The 19,026-nt window shown below is 40.1% G+C and overlaps 1 protein-coding gene across 9 annotated transcripts in view; it reads left to right on the top strand.

The window, feature by feature from the left end:
- Positions 1 to 12,103: 12,103 nt before the first annotated feature.
- The window catches only part of LOC121542040 (transcription factor COE3), a 96,091-nt gene continuing 89,168 nt past the window's right edge, over positions 12,104 to 19,026 (top strand). For 3 of the 9 annotated variants that reach the window (XM_041851541.2, XM_041851520.2, XM_041851511.2), the window contains exon 1: positions 12,106 to 12,822. In XM_041851541.2, coding sequence (XP_041707475.2) covers positions 12,689 to 12,822 — 134 coding nt within the window. In that variant the 5' untranslated portion in view covers positions 12,106 to 12,688. Of the gene's footprint in view, positions 12,823 to 19,026 lie in introns of all 9 variants that reach the window. The other 6 variants (XM_041851480.2, XM_045207584.1, XM_041851472.2 and 3 more) reach the window with 3 other exon arrangements.

Genomic DNA, 19,026 nt, shown 5'->3' with positions numbered 1-19,026 from the left:
TAAGTTACTGATCCTCTGCATTGATTGTTTTTAGTATAGGGCAAGAAAATATGTAGAAAACAACAACAAATATATAAATATATATATATATATATATATATATATATATATATATATATATATATATATATATATATATATATATATATATATATATATATATAGTACCAGTCAAAGGTTTGGACACACCTACTCATTCAAGGGTTTTTCTTTATTTTTACTATTTTCTATATTGTAGAATAATAGTGAAGACATCAAAACTATGAAATAACACACATGGATTCATGTAGTAACCAAAAAGGTGTTAAACAAATCAAAATATATTTTATATTTGAGATTCTTCAAAGTAGCCACCCTTTGCCTTGATGACAACTTTGCACACTCTTGGCATTCTCTCAACCAGCTTCATGAGGTAGTCACGTGGAATGGATTTCCATTAACAGGTGTGCCTTGTTAAAAGTTAATTTGTGGAATTTCTTTCCTTCTTAATGCGTTTTAGCCAATCAGTTGTGTTGTGACAAGGTAGGGGTGGTATACAGAAGATAGCCCTATTTGGTAAAAGACCAAGTCCATATTATGACAAGAACAGCTCAAATAAGCAAAGAGAAACAACAGTCCATCATTACTTTAAGACATGAAGGTCAGTCAATGCGGAACATTTCAATAACTTTTAAAGTTTCTTCAAGTGCAGTCGCAAAAACCATCAAGCAGTATGATGAAACTGGCTCTCATGAGGACTGCCACAAGAAAGGAATTTCATTAGAATTAACTGCATGTCAGATTGCAGCACAAATAAATGCTTCACAGAGTTCAAGTAACAGACACATCTCAACATCAACTGTTCAGAGGAGACTGCGTGAATCAGGCCTTCATGGTCGAATTGCTGCAAATAAACCACTACTAAAGGACACCAATAAGAAGAATAGACTTGCTTGGGCCAAGAAACACGAGCAATGGACATTTACCGGTGGAAATCTGTCCTTTGGTCTGTTGAGTCCAAATTTGAGATTTTTGGTTCCAACCGCCGTGTCCTTGTGAGACACAGAGTAGGTGAACGGATGATTTCCGCATGTGTGGTTCCCACCGTGAAGCATGGAGGAGGAGGTGTGATAGTGTGGGGGTGCTTTGCTGGTGACACTGTCTGTGATTTATTTAGAATTCAAGGCACACTTAACCAGCATGGCTAACACAGCATTCTACAGCGATATGCCATCCCATTTGGTTTGTGCTTAGTGGGACTATAATTTGTTTTCAACAGGACAATGACCCAAAACACACCTCCAGGCTGTGTAAGGGCTATTTGACCAAGGAGAGTGATGGAGTGCTGCATCAGATGACCTGGCCTCCACAATCACCCAACCTCAACCCAATTGAGATAGTTTGGGATGAGTTGGACCGCAGAGTGAAGGAAAAGCAGCCAATAAGTGCTCAGCATATGTGGGAACTCCTTCAAGACTGTTGGAAAAGCATTCCAGTTGAAGCTGGTTGAGAGAATGCCAAGAGTGTGCAAAGCTGTCATCAAGGCAAAGGTTGGCTACTTTGAAGAATCTAAAATATATTTGTATTTGTTAAACACTTTTTTGGTTACTACAGGATTCCATATGTGTTTTTTAATAGTTTTGATGTCTTCACTATTATTCTACAATGTAGAAAATAGTAAAAAATAAAGATAAACCCTTTAATTTTGTATTTATTTATTTTATTTCACCTTTATTTAACCAGGTAAGCCAGTTGAGAACAAGTTCTGATTTATAACTGCGACCTGGCCAAGATAAAGCAAAGCAGTGCGATAAAAAACAACAACACAGAGTTACATATGGGGTAAACAAAACATAAAGTCAAAAATACAACAGAAAATATATATACAGTGTGTGCAAATGTATGGAGGTAAGGCAATAAATAGGCCATAGTGCAAAATAATTACAATTTAGTATTAACACTGGAATGATACAGTGGGGGGGAAAAGTATTTAGTCAGCCACCAATTGTGCAAGTTCTCCCACTTAAAAAGATGAGAGAGGCCTGTAATTTTCATCATAGGTACACGTCAACTATGACAGACAAATTGAGAATAAATTCCAGAAAATCACATTGTAGGATTTTTATTGAATTTATTTGCAAATTATGGTGGAAAATAAGTATTTGGTCACCTACAAACAAGCAAGATTTCTGGCTCTCACAGACCTGTAACTTCTTCTTTAAGAGGCTCCTCTGTCCTCCAATCGTTACCTGTATTAATGGCACCTGTTTGAACTTGTTATCAGTATAAAAGACACCTGTCCACAACCTCAAACAGTCACACTCCAAACTCTACTATGGCCAAGACCAAAGAGCTGTCAAAGGACACCAGAAACAAAATTGTAGACCTGCACCAGGCTGGGAAGACTGAATCTGCAATAGGTAAGCAGCTTGGTTTGAAGAAATCAACTGTGGGAACAATTATTAGGAAATGGAAGACATACAAGACCACTGATAATCTCCCTCGATCTGGAGCTCCACACAAGATCTCACCCCGTGGGGTCAAAATGATCACAAGAACGGTGAGCAAAAATCCCAGAACCACACGGGGGGACCTAGTGAATGACCTGCAGAGAGCTGGGACCTAAGTAACAAAGCCTACCATCAGTAACACACTACGCCGCCAGGGACTCAAATCCTGCAGTGCCAGACGTGTCCCCCTGCTTAAGCCAGTACATGTCCAGGCCCGTCTGAAGTTTGCTAGAGTGCATTTGGATGATCCAGAAGAGGATTGGGAGAATGTCATATGGTCAGATGAAACCAAAATAGAACTTTTTGGTAAAAACTCAACTCGATCGTGTTTGGAGGACAAAGAATGCTATATTGCATCCAAAGAACACCATACCTACTGTGAAGCATGGGGGTGGAAACATCATGCTTTGGGGCTGTTTTTCTGCAAAGGGACCAGGACGACTGATCCGTGTAAAATAAAGAATGAATGGAGCCATGTATCGTGAGATTTTGAGTGAAAACCTCCTTCCATCAACAAGGGCATTGAAGGTGAAACGTGACTGGGTCTTTCAGCATGACAATGATCCCAAACACACCGCCCGGGCAACGAAGGAGTGGCTTCGTAAGAAGCATTTCAAGGTCCTGGAGTGGCCTAGCCAGTCTCCAGATCTCAACCCCATAGAAAATCTTTGGAGGGAGTTGAAAGTCCGTGTTGCCCAGCGACAGCCCCAAAACATCACTGCTCTAGAGGAGATCTGCATGGAGGAATGGGCCAAAATACCAGCAACAGTGTGTGAAAACCTTGTGAAGACTTACAGAAAACGTTTGACCTGTGTCATTGCCAACAAAGGGTATATAACAAAGTATTGAGAAACTTTTGTTATTGACCAAATACTTATTTTCCACCATAATTTGCAAATAAATTCATAAAAACTCCTACAATGTGATTTTCTGGAAAGAAAATTCTCATTTTGTCTGTCATAGTTGACGTGTACCTATGATGAAAATTACAGGCCTCTCTCATCTTTTTAAGTGGGAGAACTTGCACAATTGGTGGCTGACTAAATACTTTTTTCCCCCACTGTAGATGTGGAAGAGATGATGTGCAAATAGAGATACTGGGGTGCAAATGAGCAAAATAAATAACAATATGGGGATGAGGTAGTTGGGTGGGCTAATTTCAGATGGGCTGTGTACAGGTGCAGTGATCGGTAAGGTGCTCTGACAACTGATGCTTAAAGTTAGTGAGGGAGATAAGAGTCCCCAGCTTCCGAGATTTTTGTAGTTCGTTCCAGTCATTGGCAGCAGAGAACTGGAAGGAATGGCGGCCAAAGGAGGTGTTGGCTTTGGGGATGACCAGTGAGATATAACTGCTGGAGCGCATAATACGGGTGGGTGTTGCTATGGTGACCAATGAGTCATATTAATTGCAAAGTCCCTCTTTACCATGAAAATGAACTTAATCCCAAAAAACATTTCCACTGCATTTCAACCCTGCCACAAAAGGACCAGCTGCCATCATGTCAGTGATTCTCTCATTAACACAGGTAAGAGTGTTGACGAGGACAAGGCTGGAGATCACTCTGTCATGCTGTTTGAGTTAGAATAACAGACTGGAAGCTTTAAAAGGAGGGTGGTGCTTGAAATCATTGCTCTGTTAACCATGGTTACCTGCAAGGAAACACGTGCCATCATCATTGCTTTGCACAAAAAGGGCTTCACAGGCAAGGACATTGCTGCTAGTAAGATTGCACCTAAATCAACCATTTATCGGATCATCAAGAACTTCAAGGAGAGAGGTTCAATTGTTGTGAAGAAGGCGTCAGGGCGCCCAAGAAAGTCCAGCAAGTGCCAGGACCGTCTCCTATAGTTGATACAGCTGCGGGATCGGGGCACCACCAGTGCAGAGCTTGCTCAGGAATGGCAGCAGGCAGGTGTGAGTGCATCTGCACGCACAGTGAGGCGAAGACTTTTGGAGGATGGCCTGGTGTCAAGAAGAAATGGCATATTAAAGAAGGGCAGCAAAGAAGCCACTTCTCTCCAGGAAAAACATCAGGGACAGACTGATATTCTGCAAAAGGTACAGGGATTGGACTGCTGAGGACTGGGGTAAAGTCATTTTCTCTGATGAATCCCCTTTCCGATTGTTTGGGGCATCTGGAAAACACCTTGTCCGGAGAAGACAAGGTGAACGCTACCATCAGTCCTGTGTCATGCCAACAGTAAAGTATCCTAAGACCATTCATGTGTGGGGTTGCTTCTCAGCCAAGGGAGTGGGCTCACTCACAATTTTGCCTAAGAACACAGCCATGAATAAAGAATGGTACCAACACATCCTCCGAGAGCAACTTCTCCCAACCATCCAAGAACAGTGCCTTTTCCAGCATGATGGAGCACCTTGCCATAAGGCAAAAGTGATAACTAAGTGGCTCGGGGAACAAAACATCGACATTTTGGGTCCATGGCCAGGAAACTCCCCAGACCTTAATCCCATTGAGAACTTGTGGTCGATCCTCAAGAGGCGGGTGGACAAACAAAACCCACAAATTCTGACAAACTCCAAGCATTGATTATGCAAGAATGGGCTGCCATCAGTCAGGATGTGGCCCAGAAGTTAATTGACAGCATGCCAGGGCAGATTGCAGATTTCTTGAAAAAGAAGGGTCAATAAAAGCCTTTGACACTTATGTAATGCTTGTAATTATACTTCATTATACCATAGTAACATCTGACAAAAATATCTCATAACACTGAAGCAGCGAACTTTGTGAAGACCAATATTTGTGTCATTCTCAAAACTTTTGACCACGACTGTATATATACAGTATATACACTGAGTATACCAAACATTAGGAACACCTTCCTAATATTGAGTTGCACCTCCCGGTTTTGCCCTCAGAATAGCCTCAGTTCGTCTGGGGCTTGGACTCTACATGGTGTTGAAAGCATTCTCTGAAGCTGGAGACACTTATCTCCCTCACTAACTTTAAGCATCAGTTGTCAGAGCAGCTTATCGATCACTGCACCTGTACACAGCCCATCTGTAATTAGCCCACCCAACTACCTCATCCCCATATTGTTATTTACATTGTTATTTATTTTGCTCATTTGCACCCCAGTATCTCTATTTTCATATCATCTTCTGCACATCTATCACTCCAGTGTTAATACTTATTTTGCACTATGGCCTATTTATTGCCTTACCTCCATAACTTACTACATTTGCACACACTGTATATAGATTTTCTATTGTGTTATTGACTGTACGTTTTGTTTTTGTTTATTCCATATGTAACTCTGTGTTGTTGTTTTTATCGCACTGCTTTGCTTTATCTTAGCCAGGTCACAGTTGTAAATGAGAACTTCTTCTCAACTGGCTTACCTGCTTAAATAAAGGTTAAATAAAATAAAGAATAAAAAAATTCCACAGGGATGCTGGCCCATGTTGACTCCAATGCTTCCCACAGTTGTGTCAAGTTGGCTGGATGTCCTTTGGGTGGTGGACCATTCTTGATACACACGGGAAACTGTTGAGCGTGAAAAACCCAGCAGCGTTGCAGTTCTTGAGACAAACTGGTGCACCTGTCACCTACTACCATACCCCGTTCAAAAGCTTCAATCTTTTGTCTTGCCCATTCACCCTCTGAATGGTACACATACACAACCCATGTCTCAATTTTCTCTTAAAAATCCTTCTTTAACATGTCTCCTCCCCTTCATCTACACTGATTGAAGTGGATTTAACAAGTGACATCAATAAGGGACCATAGCTTTCACCTGGATTCACCTGGTTAGTCTGTCATGGAAAGAGCAGGTGTATAGAGATATCTACAGTATATACTGTATATCTGAAAGCAATAACAACAACAGTTTAAAAAATACATATTGGAGTTAATATTGTATTGAAGTTGATTTTATATTCTCTGCATTTGTTGTTATTTCCGTCCAATATTAGGAGTTTTAGAGTTACGGCATGCCTACCGTTAACCGTGCCCTTTTGTTACTAACTGAATACCACATATCCCAAATATGTATCACATTTGAAGAATGTATCTGCTGTTTGTCTCTTCTTTACAGCGTATCACAGGGATAGTGACTTTGACGTGTATGGTAAGTGTTTTTCAATATGATATATTTGTTATTGTTCATGTTTTGAAGTAAAGTGAATTGCAGACCAATTCCTCCTAAATGAAGTGTCTGAAGATATGTTCCCCTTCAGGTATGGCTCATTGTGCAATAGGTAGATGTTCTGAGGGATGGGGAAAGAAACCGAAAGCTCACGGGGAACAATTTCAGATCTTGTCAGGTGAGTCTTGTACAGTATAGAACGTCCCCTGCTGACATTTATCCCCTTTGCTGTTATTTCCTTATTTGGGCAGTTGAAAAATACTTTGAAACACAGAAAACATGCCACAATTAATAGCAGCCCAAAATGTATACCATTATGGAGTAAGAGAATGCACATTAAAATGATACTATACAATAAATGATATATTTATGGTTTATCTACAGGGTTGGCTGAGTCATTCTCCTCTTGCCTGGTTGCAGTGAAGGACTGTGCAAAGCCTGGAAGGAATAAAGAGGAGCTCTGAGTCTGACTTGGTCTTCCATGTCTTTTGTCCTACTTTATGGGGGAAGTTAATAAGGTTGTGGATAGTATCAAATGAAATATACTAACATTGCTACAATGGCAAGTACACTCCAAAATTCTAACTTCTTTCATCGCTCATGATTCCCAACTAGAAGTTGCTTCTTTGTCTAGCCACTAGATGGTGGTCTGTAGCTTCTTATAATTAAAATGAAAAAACTAAAGCCTTTCTATATGGTAAATCAGTGCCTCCCAAACCTTTTTGCTGTGGAGACCTACCAAAAGCTGTCATAATTTTCTAGTCATTTTTACCACAAATAAAGTAAACCTATATTCACTGTCACAAACGTGCAGTCTCCTTCCTCTCTGGCCATACATATGGCTCTGGTTTGGTCATCCAGGAAGATGTCAGTTAGACTTCAGAATGCTGGGATGGTAGGGCTTGGCCCTCTGGTGTGGAGGTGTTTAGGGGTTAAATGAAGGCATCATGTTGGAATTAGGGTCCCGACAGTGCACTGTAGGGGTGCTGTGAGTTTCTAGGAGAGGGAGTAAATGGCTTAAAGAAGTGTTCATAAATCAGTATCCACCAGGATGTGCAAAAAAAAATTCTAACCCAGCACTAACACACCTTTGATTAGTTGAATCAAGTGTGTTCATGGAGTACCCTGATTTAGGAACACTGCATCTTAAAAGATTGGAGGATTTGAGAATATTTTACTCTCATGGAGGAATATATTTTTCTCATGGAAGAGCAAAGGCTCTGCAATTAGTATGCTGTCCAGTGGATTTACGTGTACATCAAGCTGCCTCACACCACAGAATCAGCATATAAGCTCCTGTCCTATGGGCCATTATGCCCTATGGGCCATTCTGGTTCTGACAAGGAGGAGCAAACTAGGGATTTGTTACAGGTTCAAGTGTAATCTTTTTGGATCTGTTGCTGTAGGCAACATTTTAGGATTTTTTAAACTTTGAAATAGTAAATACTGTGTCTGTACAAGTGCTATACCTTCGTGGATTTTTTGTTTTGTTTATGAAATAAAGATGACAATAATATACTGAACAAAAATAAACGCAACATGTGAAGTTCAGTGTTCGCACAAGGTGCTTGAGGTCCATAAAGTACTTGAATTTGGCTCTCAGAAATTCAAGTACTGGAATACATTTTCTCAAGTTGGTACTTAAAAAGTACTTGAATTAAAATGTGAGGAAAACAAATAATGATCAAATATGTTTATGAAAAATATTAGAAAAATATATTGGTCTTGCGAATTAATTTCCAGGCAGACTACCGAGTTGTATTTCCTCGCGTGTTTTGCGCTGTGGTTGCCAGGCGAGATCGCTCATTCCACCCACACTGCCACTCAGCCAGGCAGGTACAGAACTGACTGATTAGGCGACACCAAACGTCACATCGATATCTAAAATGCCAGGCAAATATAGATTCAAACCTGTCTTTTGTGCATATGGAAAATGTCTAGGATATTTTATTTCAGCTCATGAAAAACGGAACCAACACTTTACATGTTGCGTTTTATATTTTGTTCAGTATAGTTTACCCACATTTTTTACCACTACATCACTGGACCCAATCAACCCCACACCGTGTAAGAGGCAATTTATGCTTGATCTGAAAATGTGGTCGGAGGCGCGGTATGCATGGTGTGACGCAATTGCGGAGCCCCCGGAGGCACGCAAATTGAGCTCAGTAGGCATCGCGGTGAATTTGACTTGCCACTGTCTGTACGAACCCTGAAAGTGTTGGTCCCATGTTTCATGAGCTGAAATAAAAGATCCCAGAAATTTTCCATATGCAAAAAAAAGAAGCTTATTTCTCTCAAATGTTGTGCACAAATGTGTTTACATCTCTGTTAGTGAGCATTTCCCCTTTGCCAAGATAATCCATCTACCTGACAGGTGTGGCATATCAAGAAGCCTTGTGCTGGGGAAAATAAAAGGCCACTAAAATGTGCAGTTTTGTCACACAACACAATGCCACAGATGTCTCAAGTTTTGAGGGAGCTTGCAAGAATGTCCACCAGAGCTGTTGCCAGATAATTTTATGTTCATTTCTCTACCATAAGTCGCCTCCAACGTCGTTTTAGAGAATTTGGCAGTAGGTCCGACTGGCCTCACAACCGCAGGCCAGGACCTCCATATCCGGCTTCTTCACCTGCGGGATAATCTGCGACCTGCCACCCAGACAGCTGATAAAACTGTGGGTTTGAACAATCAAAGAATTTCTGCACTAACTGTCAGAAATCGTCCCAGGGAAGCTCATCTGCGTGCTCGTCCTCCTCACCAGGGTCTTGATTTGACTGCAGTTCAGCCGTAAACCGACTTAAGTGGGCAAATTCTCACCTTCGATGGCCACTAGCATGCTGAAGAAGTGGCAAGTGTCTTCTGGCAAGTGTCTTCACTTACATTTTCAACCTCTCCCTGTCTGAGTCTGTAATACCAACATGTTTCAAGCAGACCACCAGATGCATATCTTTATTCCCAGTCATGTGAAATCCATAGATTAGGGCCTAATTTATTTATTTCAATTGACTGATTTCCTTATGTGAACTGTAACTCAGTAAAATCTTTGAAATGGTTGCATGTTGCGTTTATATTTTTGTTCAGTGTACATTGATTCACGCCCCAGTGTCCATCTTCCCCTGATAACGCACGTAGCAACTCATGACCACTAGATGACAGCAATCGTCTGCAAACTGAATGGCACACTAAAAAAGCAAGAACAGTGATCAGTGAATTTTATGTGAAATACTCTTTCAATCTAACATTGAATTCGAAAGCTTCTGCACATATGACTAAACAAAGGATGAAAGTCATTTTTATATGAAATAATAGGCTATAGTTTTCTCTCCATCAGCTTTTACAGTAATACCACAAGTCTTAAGCCACTCACTCAATTTGAGTGTTTTGTATGAATGTATAAATATTTTGGAGAAAAGAATTACTCCAAAAAACGTGCCAAATCCTGTATGTAGTTCCCTTACATTAATTTACAGTAGTCTACACGAGAAAAAAACACTAGGCATACAAAAAAATAATAATACACTAGGCATACACATTTCCACTGGAATTGTGTGTATGTACTAATTGAACCAAGAGCCAACTTCTGAGAAGACATTGCTTATTATTGATGATGATACATAAGGTTAGGTTATGCGTACGATGGTTGCCTTCAATCCCTTGTCTGTAGACCACGGAACGGTCGGAGTTTCCGAGTGTCTCCGCTGCGTGTTTTGTGGACTCCTGCCTGTCCTGTCTGGCCTTGTAGACGGCCTTGTTGACGGCTCTAGAAAGTGCAATTAAAATATGAATGTCGCAAGACCTTTTATGTTGTCATTTTGTCACAAGAGTTACCTCCGCAGAACGTTGCAAACTCACGAATTTATACCTATCTTCTCCCCCTTGAGACTGGACTTTCACATCAGTTATGTCGCAGCATACACTTTTATCCTTAAAGTGCCATAAATAAAAAAGAGCGAATGCATAAGAGTCGGTGACTGTATTGAGGTTATTTTAATCCTATAGGCTACCTCAAACACAGAAAGAAAACGGATTGAAAAATGATTTATTTTACACCATAAACAAACAATTTGTTGGCTAATCATTAACTTAATATTGTTTTGGTTATTTTACATTGACAATAGTCCACCAAAATACCCAAATAATGATAAAGATAAATACATTGTATTATTATTATTGTTATCATTATTACAATTATACATGTAATTATAATAATTCGTTCAATTAACAGGAAAAACGAAGGCCTATCTTTATTGAAGAACATATTAATACAAGATTTGATTATTGCAGTAATATGACTTGAGATAATATGATACTGTCTTTTATTGTAAGATGAATGATCAGGTCAGCCTAATTCCTTCAAAAATGAATATGGTAATACTTTTTTTTAGAGATTTAAGTATCATCGAATTAATTTACTTGTAGAGAAATATGAATATTGACTGTCCAGACGTTAGGTTTACGTATCCCCTGAGGACATTTTGGTCTCCTAAGTTAGAGGCTAAAGTTCTATAAATATTTAATTGTGGTTGCTTTTGGAAGATTCCTAATTAACGAAATTCGAGCTGTTGTGGTATGAAAGTAGGCTAGGCTACTGCGTTAACTGAACTGTCAAATTACTTGAAACAATGGCATTGATAAGAGTTACTATTATATATAATAATAACGATTAATTATTATGAGTATGCATTGTTATTATTAATTACTATTAGGCTGTTGTGATCTATTGTATTACAATTACTGGATGCAAAGGGTCTCACGGACAGCCGCTCTCAAATCTCTTTGAACACATTCACAAACTACCATTCAAGTGATATATTGACAAGCAAAGCATTTTTGCGAAAAATGACCTACACTATACAGAATCACAACCCTCAAGAAAGACATAGGCAAAATGTTTCTATAGTCCATCATGACCCTTTAGCAAATCTTCAATCATCTCGAAATATTATTGAATGGGTGTGAGTGCGTGCCGTGTGAAGTGTTCGTGCACGCACGTATGAATTTCTTTCTGATGCATTGCTTGTGTGGCACCATAAATGAGGTCCTCTGATCATGTTAACGAAGTGTATTGCTCCTCACAAACATAACGAAGCCTATTCAGTCCAATGCCACAACAAAGATACAGTGAACACAAAATCAATCACAGCCTAGGACAGGATCAATGCTTTCAAATGAGAGGTCAGCATTATGCCTTTATGAGCCAATTCAAAAAGTAGGCCAACATGCAAATAGCCCGATTAATCTGGTAGGACAATACGACACACATTTTGTACACGCGCACAGCCCAGCAAAAATGTGCAATGGGTAAACACGCGGAAAGCTTTGGTCCCGAATTCAAAAAATGACGTAATGGATGACCTCAGCCAATGAGAAGCCAGATCTGTGATTGACGTGTAAATGATTTTTCCTTATAAGGACAAGTCTCCGCCCTTGTCAAGTCCATGCTTGTTCCCCCCCCCCCCCCTCCTCCCCCGAGAGCACTAGAGCCTCCGAACCCGAGAGAAGGTGCGCTCCGCTGGGACAGAGGAAGGATAAAGAGACTGGGAGGGAGGGAATGAGATTTCTTGCTACCCAATCCCCCTTTTCCCCTGGGAGAGAAAACCTTCCATGGTCCGTCCCTCCCTCTTGTTTGGTAATCATTTCATTTTACTCCTTTTTGAAGCACTCGCTTGTTTTATCCCACTTTTCATTTTACAATCCCGTGCGCGTATGTTCGCCTTCTGATCAACTTCGGCATCTCCCCTCTCTTTCCTCACGACGAAAAGGTCTCCTCGATCCCGGCTGATTCTTCTCCTTTGAGATGCTTAACTGTTCTAACACTCGCCCTCTCTCCACCCTCTTTTAACTTCAGACCGTTAAGCTTGAGCGAACTGAACTGGGGTTGGAATTTAAAATAAAGCGGAAAACCCAAAGGGATACGACGCTCGTCTTTGGATAAGGACCGCTATCGCTTTCCCCCTTGTTGCACATTGGGGAAGATTCTTCCCTTTTCAGTTGCTCGTCGTTAATCCAGGTGGCATTGCTTTGAGTGAACTGAAGGATTATTTAGCGTGATTTGGTGAAGAGACAGAGATCCCAGAAGGTTACTTTCATGTTCTCCATCCAGGACAGCCTCCCACGGGGAGCCTTGACCATGAAAGAGGAACCGCTCACGAGTGGCATGACACCGGTCCGCTCTTGGATGCAGAGCGCGGGGATATTGGACGCGAACACAGCAGCACAAAGGTAAACATCAACCAGATATGCACATATGATAATCGCTGGACATGATGCAGACAGTTCGGTGCAGATTGCCCGACAACATAGGTTCCACTCGTACGAGAACAACGTGAACTCTAAACGTAGGCTTAATGCGTTCCCAATAGTAAACCATATGTAAAGACGCAAATATTATGCATTTAAAGTATCCTACTGTGTCCTGCCCTTATTCGCAAAATAGCTCTTTATACTTAGTGCCCTAATACTTGTTAAACATGTACCATGTGTAAATAGGCTAGCATCTCTAAGGGTGGCGAATGGAATGGAGGACATTGCGCATGATGCGCTTTCACAATGAGATCTTGCATCATTTTGTACAATGGACCATGACATTTTAGTCAACACGTAGATTATTAGATATCTGTATACGGTAATTTATGCCTCCCCTCATGTGACAAATAGGCTAACTATTTGCTCCGCGTTCAATTTCAGGCACTCAGGCACTGGTTGACAGTTAGGTGGCGCATATCAGCTATATGGCCGAGTGAGCTCCAAGAAATGTGCTGTTACTGAAAACTCTTGACGCTGATTAGCAAATAACTCAAACTTTACAATGTGCATGTACTATTTAATAGAACGTAGTCATACTGTATCTCCCGCGCATGCGTGGAATAATGTAAAACACCATTTTCACATAGCCTAAGTGTTGGCAAAACAGTTAGAGCACCTCGAAGAGTTTACAGCTGTCCCACATGCAGAAGTTGGTTTGTGAAAGAAAGCCTTACAGAAAGAATTGCCAACATCATAGGCTACAAGGTTTTGTGATGATAACGTGCATGTCCATGTAGGCTATTAATAGCTTAGAATGTCATTCTCAGGTGTAAATCTGATCTATGCATAAAGTTGCATGAATTAAGATATTAGACAAATTGTTGGCCCAAATTAGAATTCGTATAAGCAACATGATCAATCCAGTTTGTTTGATCTCCTTTTAAAGTATAGGCTACCCAGACACATTCAATTGAATATTACTAATTTAGGCTATAAAATATACAGTATCTGTGTATCCTGCAGTTGTGGGCCTCGTGATCTCTTATGGACATACTTGCGCTTTTGTAAGTTATTTACGTGAATGAAGATTGATAATGTGTTAACAGGTCCACTGTAGGCCTACCACACAATAAGAATTGTTTAATTTTGTGTTAATTAGGCTAGACCTATCTACAAGTGTGGTTTTAAGGTGATCAAAAGTATAATTAAATTAAATGCACTGTTTTAAGATCTTAATAAATAAATAATCTTATTTTCTAATTTAAATTATTTCATAATTAAACTGGAATTTATTAAATCTTGAATTATTGAACAGTATTTGGTGTAAAAACACAAAAAGCATGGTAGGAATAATATCAATAATACGTGATAAGCTATATATCGCCTAGAAATATTGATGATGTGAGTTTAGGCGAGAAATTGATTGATTTCACTCAGTGTTTAAATAAATGACTTCAACTGACCTGAAATAATGTAGACCAGTTAAATGCTTACACTTTCTTCTTTAAATCGGATAATAATTATATATTGGCATACTGACAAATTACTTTTCGCTTTTAACGTTTGTGTGAAAATCTTTTACCATTACCATCCAAAGTTGTCATCACGGAAAAAATGGCCACGACAAGCATGCACTGACCCCTGCATTAATATATACAGCAAATGCTATAACATATTATGAGACCTGTGTTTATGATGTCTATTGATAATAACAATTGTATACACTATTAAAATGTAACAAAACTGTAGCCCCTCAGTTGAGGTTAGTGTTTGGGTGTCCATTTTTGGCATTAAAAATATTTTATGATGCCCGGCGTGCACATTGCCGACAGTTGTCATATCTCGTTGCCTGACTGTAAAAAACTAAAACAGAAAAAGGGTAACAAGAGCAAGCATAGCCTACTGTAGGCTACGTTTACCATCTTACATGCTCAAAATGCTATTCGTTTCTTGTTGCATTTTGAGCAGGCAAGATGAGACTACCAAATAGGCTCAGAGTTAGAGTATCGTTTAAGTGACCCCCAGTCCTTCAAGATGCCGAGAGTGGTGGTGTGGTGTCATGTTAGACAACATCAGCACATTTCAAATGAAACAAGAGGTCAAGAGATTAAGCATTTCATGAACTAGGATGAAGTCGTTTTTCCTGTGTTAGTTGTCATTCTGTCGCACACATACTTCCACCCGGGAGTTCAAGTCCGATAAGCGGGTCAATTGACACGTCCGGTGCTCACGGGTGAGCGCGTCGACACCATGTAGCTGAAGCTGGTTTTCTTACGGTGTCAATACATTTGTGAGTCCACAAACTGACTTTCATGCGTTCACAATTTTCCCTTTATTTATTTTGAGGGAAAAATAGACCTGTCTGCTGGATATCCATCCATATAGCATGTCAGTTTTAATAGTTGGTGTGCTCTGAATACTGCTTCACTTTATGCTAAATTCAACTGAAATGCATTGAAATCATGTGTCACCCGTTTATCATGTAACACAAAGAGAATTCATACTTGAATAATACTGTCAGGTGATCAGCAATATAAAGGCTATTGATCAGTACTGGTTGACAGTTGCAATACTTAGCCAAGTGTAGCTACATTTACATTTGCATGAACTGATATAGGCTATATGGTAATAACGTATTTTATAGTGTTAAAGTGCATCACTTTATATTATAGAAAATTTTGAAAATGTCAAACGTACACTTATCTAGATTAAGATATTGCAAAAATAAGACAAGTAGCTTTTATTAGTGACAGTACATTCATTAGTTATTACACTGGATATGACATTGTTGGCAGAAACGATTTGAATTGTGTTCAAAAATCATTATCTGAGACCATTTGCTATAAGATTTTTATCATATTTCGTCTTTTCTTTTTAAAGCAATTAGTCAGATATTTCTCCTTCCCAGTGCATAAAAATATTATTCATAGATCACCAGACAACATGTCCTTTTATGTGTAATGACATGAACCTTACAGGTAAACTAGGTTACATCTCTTGGTTTGGATGATTGTGGTTTACTGTTTGACTTTTGTGGAGTGCAATGCAATGTGTCTGTCATTTTGCCATGTAAATTGTTGAGTAAATGTTTAACTCTCATGGACAAGTAATCTGAAGTCTAGCCGTCAACACTTCTATAGATGAAGCTCCACCCATTTGAGGTCTGACACATTGAGAGTTACCCATACCCAACATATACCATGCCACAATAAGTTTGATAAAAAAACACATTCACCAAAACTAATTTGAGGGGCTGTGCCCAAACAGTGAGTTGCTGTATGTCAAGTTACATTGCAGTAAGTAGTTGCACTTGTGCGTTTAGGTCAAGTAGCTTTTATGGGGGTAATAATATAATAATATGCCATTTAGCAGATGCTTTTATCCAAAGCGACTTACAGTCATGTGTGCATAAATGTTTACGTATGGGTGGTCCCGGGGATCGAACCCACTACTCTGGCGTTACAAGTGCCATGCTCTACCAATTGAGCTACAGAGGACCACATAAAGGAAAAGTACTCAGGAGAGCCTCTGGCCTTCTCTGGGTTCTGGAACCGTACTGTACTTTCTAGATTTGCTTGTGACACGGTGTTATCAAAACGGAACTGGAGACTATTAGGTTTGTTTAGTGCTCGGATGTGGTCGTGGATAGATCTGTTATGGATAGTAAAGTGGCATTGCTGATTGAATGTGTAAATGGGTCCTTTTTAGAGACACTCCCCTATCCTATGCCCACCACAACTGCCTCTCCCGATCTATCTCCCAAAACAGCCATTCCACTGAAGCGGGGAGAAGAGGGGTGTGTGTGTGTGACTAAGTGGACTGCACAACTGGGGAACAGATTTCATTTGACCCTCCCCAGTTGCCACTGTAAAATCGAGCAAAGTGAATTATGTTGCCCCTGTCTTTGTCTGCTATGAGGAGGGGGGGGAATTAATAAAGTGCAGGTTCCCAAGCTTAGCAGAAGACTGAGTGTTCAGTGTTCAGTGGGAGCGACCAGGGAGACTGATAGCCCAGGATTCTATATCCAGAGCTCAATCCGTCACTGCCTCAATCATCACCAGTCACCGGACTCAGAATATGGAGACAATACTCCCCATTGGCCCCAGGCATATGGGAAGGAGAAGCCCATTTGTACAGACAGACATATTTGTCCTGGGTGGCAGTCATTCATATACTTGACATCACCACATGTCATCTTGGGAGCGATTTTTGTCCAAGGTTCGTTCACTGTAAGCGATCATCATTCACAATCACTCAGGTCAATGAATATGTCTGACCTCTAATTTCTTATTTTTAGAGAGCAAAATAGAGTTATTGTGAAATGGGCATTTCTCCCTTCCTCCCCCTATTAAATTCAACTAAATGTTACTGAGCCTTGTGGAGAAGTGTCAGATAGTTAAAACAAGACGCACACCCACAGTGCGTTCACCCTGTTGCAGCGTGTTCCTGTGAATTCTCTCTAACACGTTGCACGGCGGTGACACCACGGCAACTCGCTTAAAAATATCTAGACACTCTTCGTCTCACACTGCTAAATCTCTGCCACCAGTTCATTGGATCCTGCAACAGAAACAAGTGTTTCTCGCCAGCTGCCCTTAAATGTGCAAACAATTAGTTGGCTTGTGCGAAGCCACCTTCTTTATGACTCCCATTAGAAGTGGACCGGTGACCAACTAATGGTTTCAGCTGTGGCCCACTCATGAAGTTTGCAGAGGTATGTGTGTTGTGAGGACCAGGGTACTGCTTTGATTTGCAGTCTAGGGGCAGGTGCGCCTCGGCTAAACCTGTAGCAAACATTGGACAGGGAGAAAGTCTAGTAAAAAATACTATTGCGGTCTGAGGAAATAGCTGACACCATATAGTGAAAAACTCAAGGCGAAGATATACTATGTATTTCTGCAGATGAGAATTCACAGCTTTTTATAGAGTTTTTGATGTGTGCTGTAAAGTAACATATGGCTGAGGTCTTGATAGAGTAAAAGTTGTTGTCCAATGATGGACAGGGCAATATTTTTACATTTGACATTTGAGTCATTTAGCAGACGCTCTTATCCAGAGCGACTTACAGGAGCAATTAGGGTTAAGTGCCTTGCTCAAGGTCACATCGACAGATTTTTCACCTAGTTAATGTTAGGTAACTGTTTGCCCACATGTTTGATTTGCATTTGAGTTTGAACTAAACACAATGTCTGTATCCATCATCAGTGTTGCAGGACTTGTTCCACATGTGTGTGCACTGTGCACTGCTGTTCTAGTTGAGAAAACAGACTAACTGTTGATGTTTGATTTTCATTTATGAACCCTAATCGTATGTGTCATTTTTAATTTACACAGTCAGCTCAGAGAAACATTACCCCATTGGCTAAAAGCGGTGTAGTTGTCTTGCTGCAATTACCAAACAATTAGACGGAAGTGTTTTGACTGGGTGATACTATTTTTACCCTATGATAATACTATTTTTACGGTTCGAGAAAAAGGAAGCAGTATTTCTGACATTGTGCAAACCATGTGTGAGTGTACCAATTACTACACAGTACATTTAGATTTTTTGTTGTTGACATTTTAGTCATTTAGCAGACACTCTTATCCAAAGCAACTTACAGTAGTACGTGGCCACATTTTCATTTGTACTGGTACCCCGTGTGGATCAACCCCACAACCCTGGCGTTGCAAGTGCCATGCTCTACCAACTGAGCAACACGGAATCATGTATTGTAAGTGTAAAAAACAGTTGTGCTGTGGATCTACACACGGCTCTGTGTGGGTGTTTACATGAGCTGTAGACTTGTCTGTTGGTTTTGTAGGCCAGTGACTTTTCAAATCCACTTTACAGTAGTATTTCATATTATTTGAAGAGATACTACTTCCTTTAGTATAGTAATTTCAAATGTTCTGATGCAGTAAGAGTCTCTAGTGATTTCAAATACCACTAGGGAGGTTAGATGAGTAGGAAGAGTGGAAGGGAAGAGTGGCTTTTGTATCACTGAGGTGTAAAAACAATGTGTAAACTGTGATTTTTCAATCACTGTTTCCTTGAGAAAGAATGGATTATTCTTATACATATAGCGACATCTCTTTTCTGATGACTGACACTTTCAATTGCACTTATAAGATTGTGAGATTGGGTTGCTCAGTGGTTTATAACACTGGCCAAATCCTGCACTAGCTTTTTAATTCTAA

The sequence above is a fragment of the Coregonus clupeaformis genome, chromosome 3 (genome assembly GCF_020615455.1).
Source record: "Coregonus clupeaformis isolate EN_2021a chromosome 3, ASM2061545v1, whole genome shotgun sequence".
Taxonomy (NCBI): Eukaryota; Metazoa; Chordata; class Actinopteri; order Salmoniformes; family Salmonidae; genus Coregonus; species Coregonus clupeaformis.
Note: the sequence above shows the minus strand (reverse complement) of the source record. Positions and strands in the feature narration are given on the sequence as shown.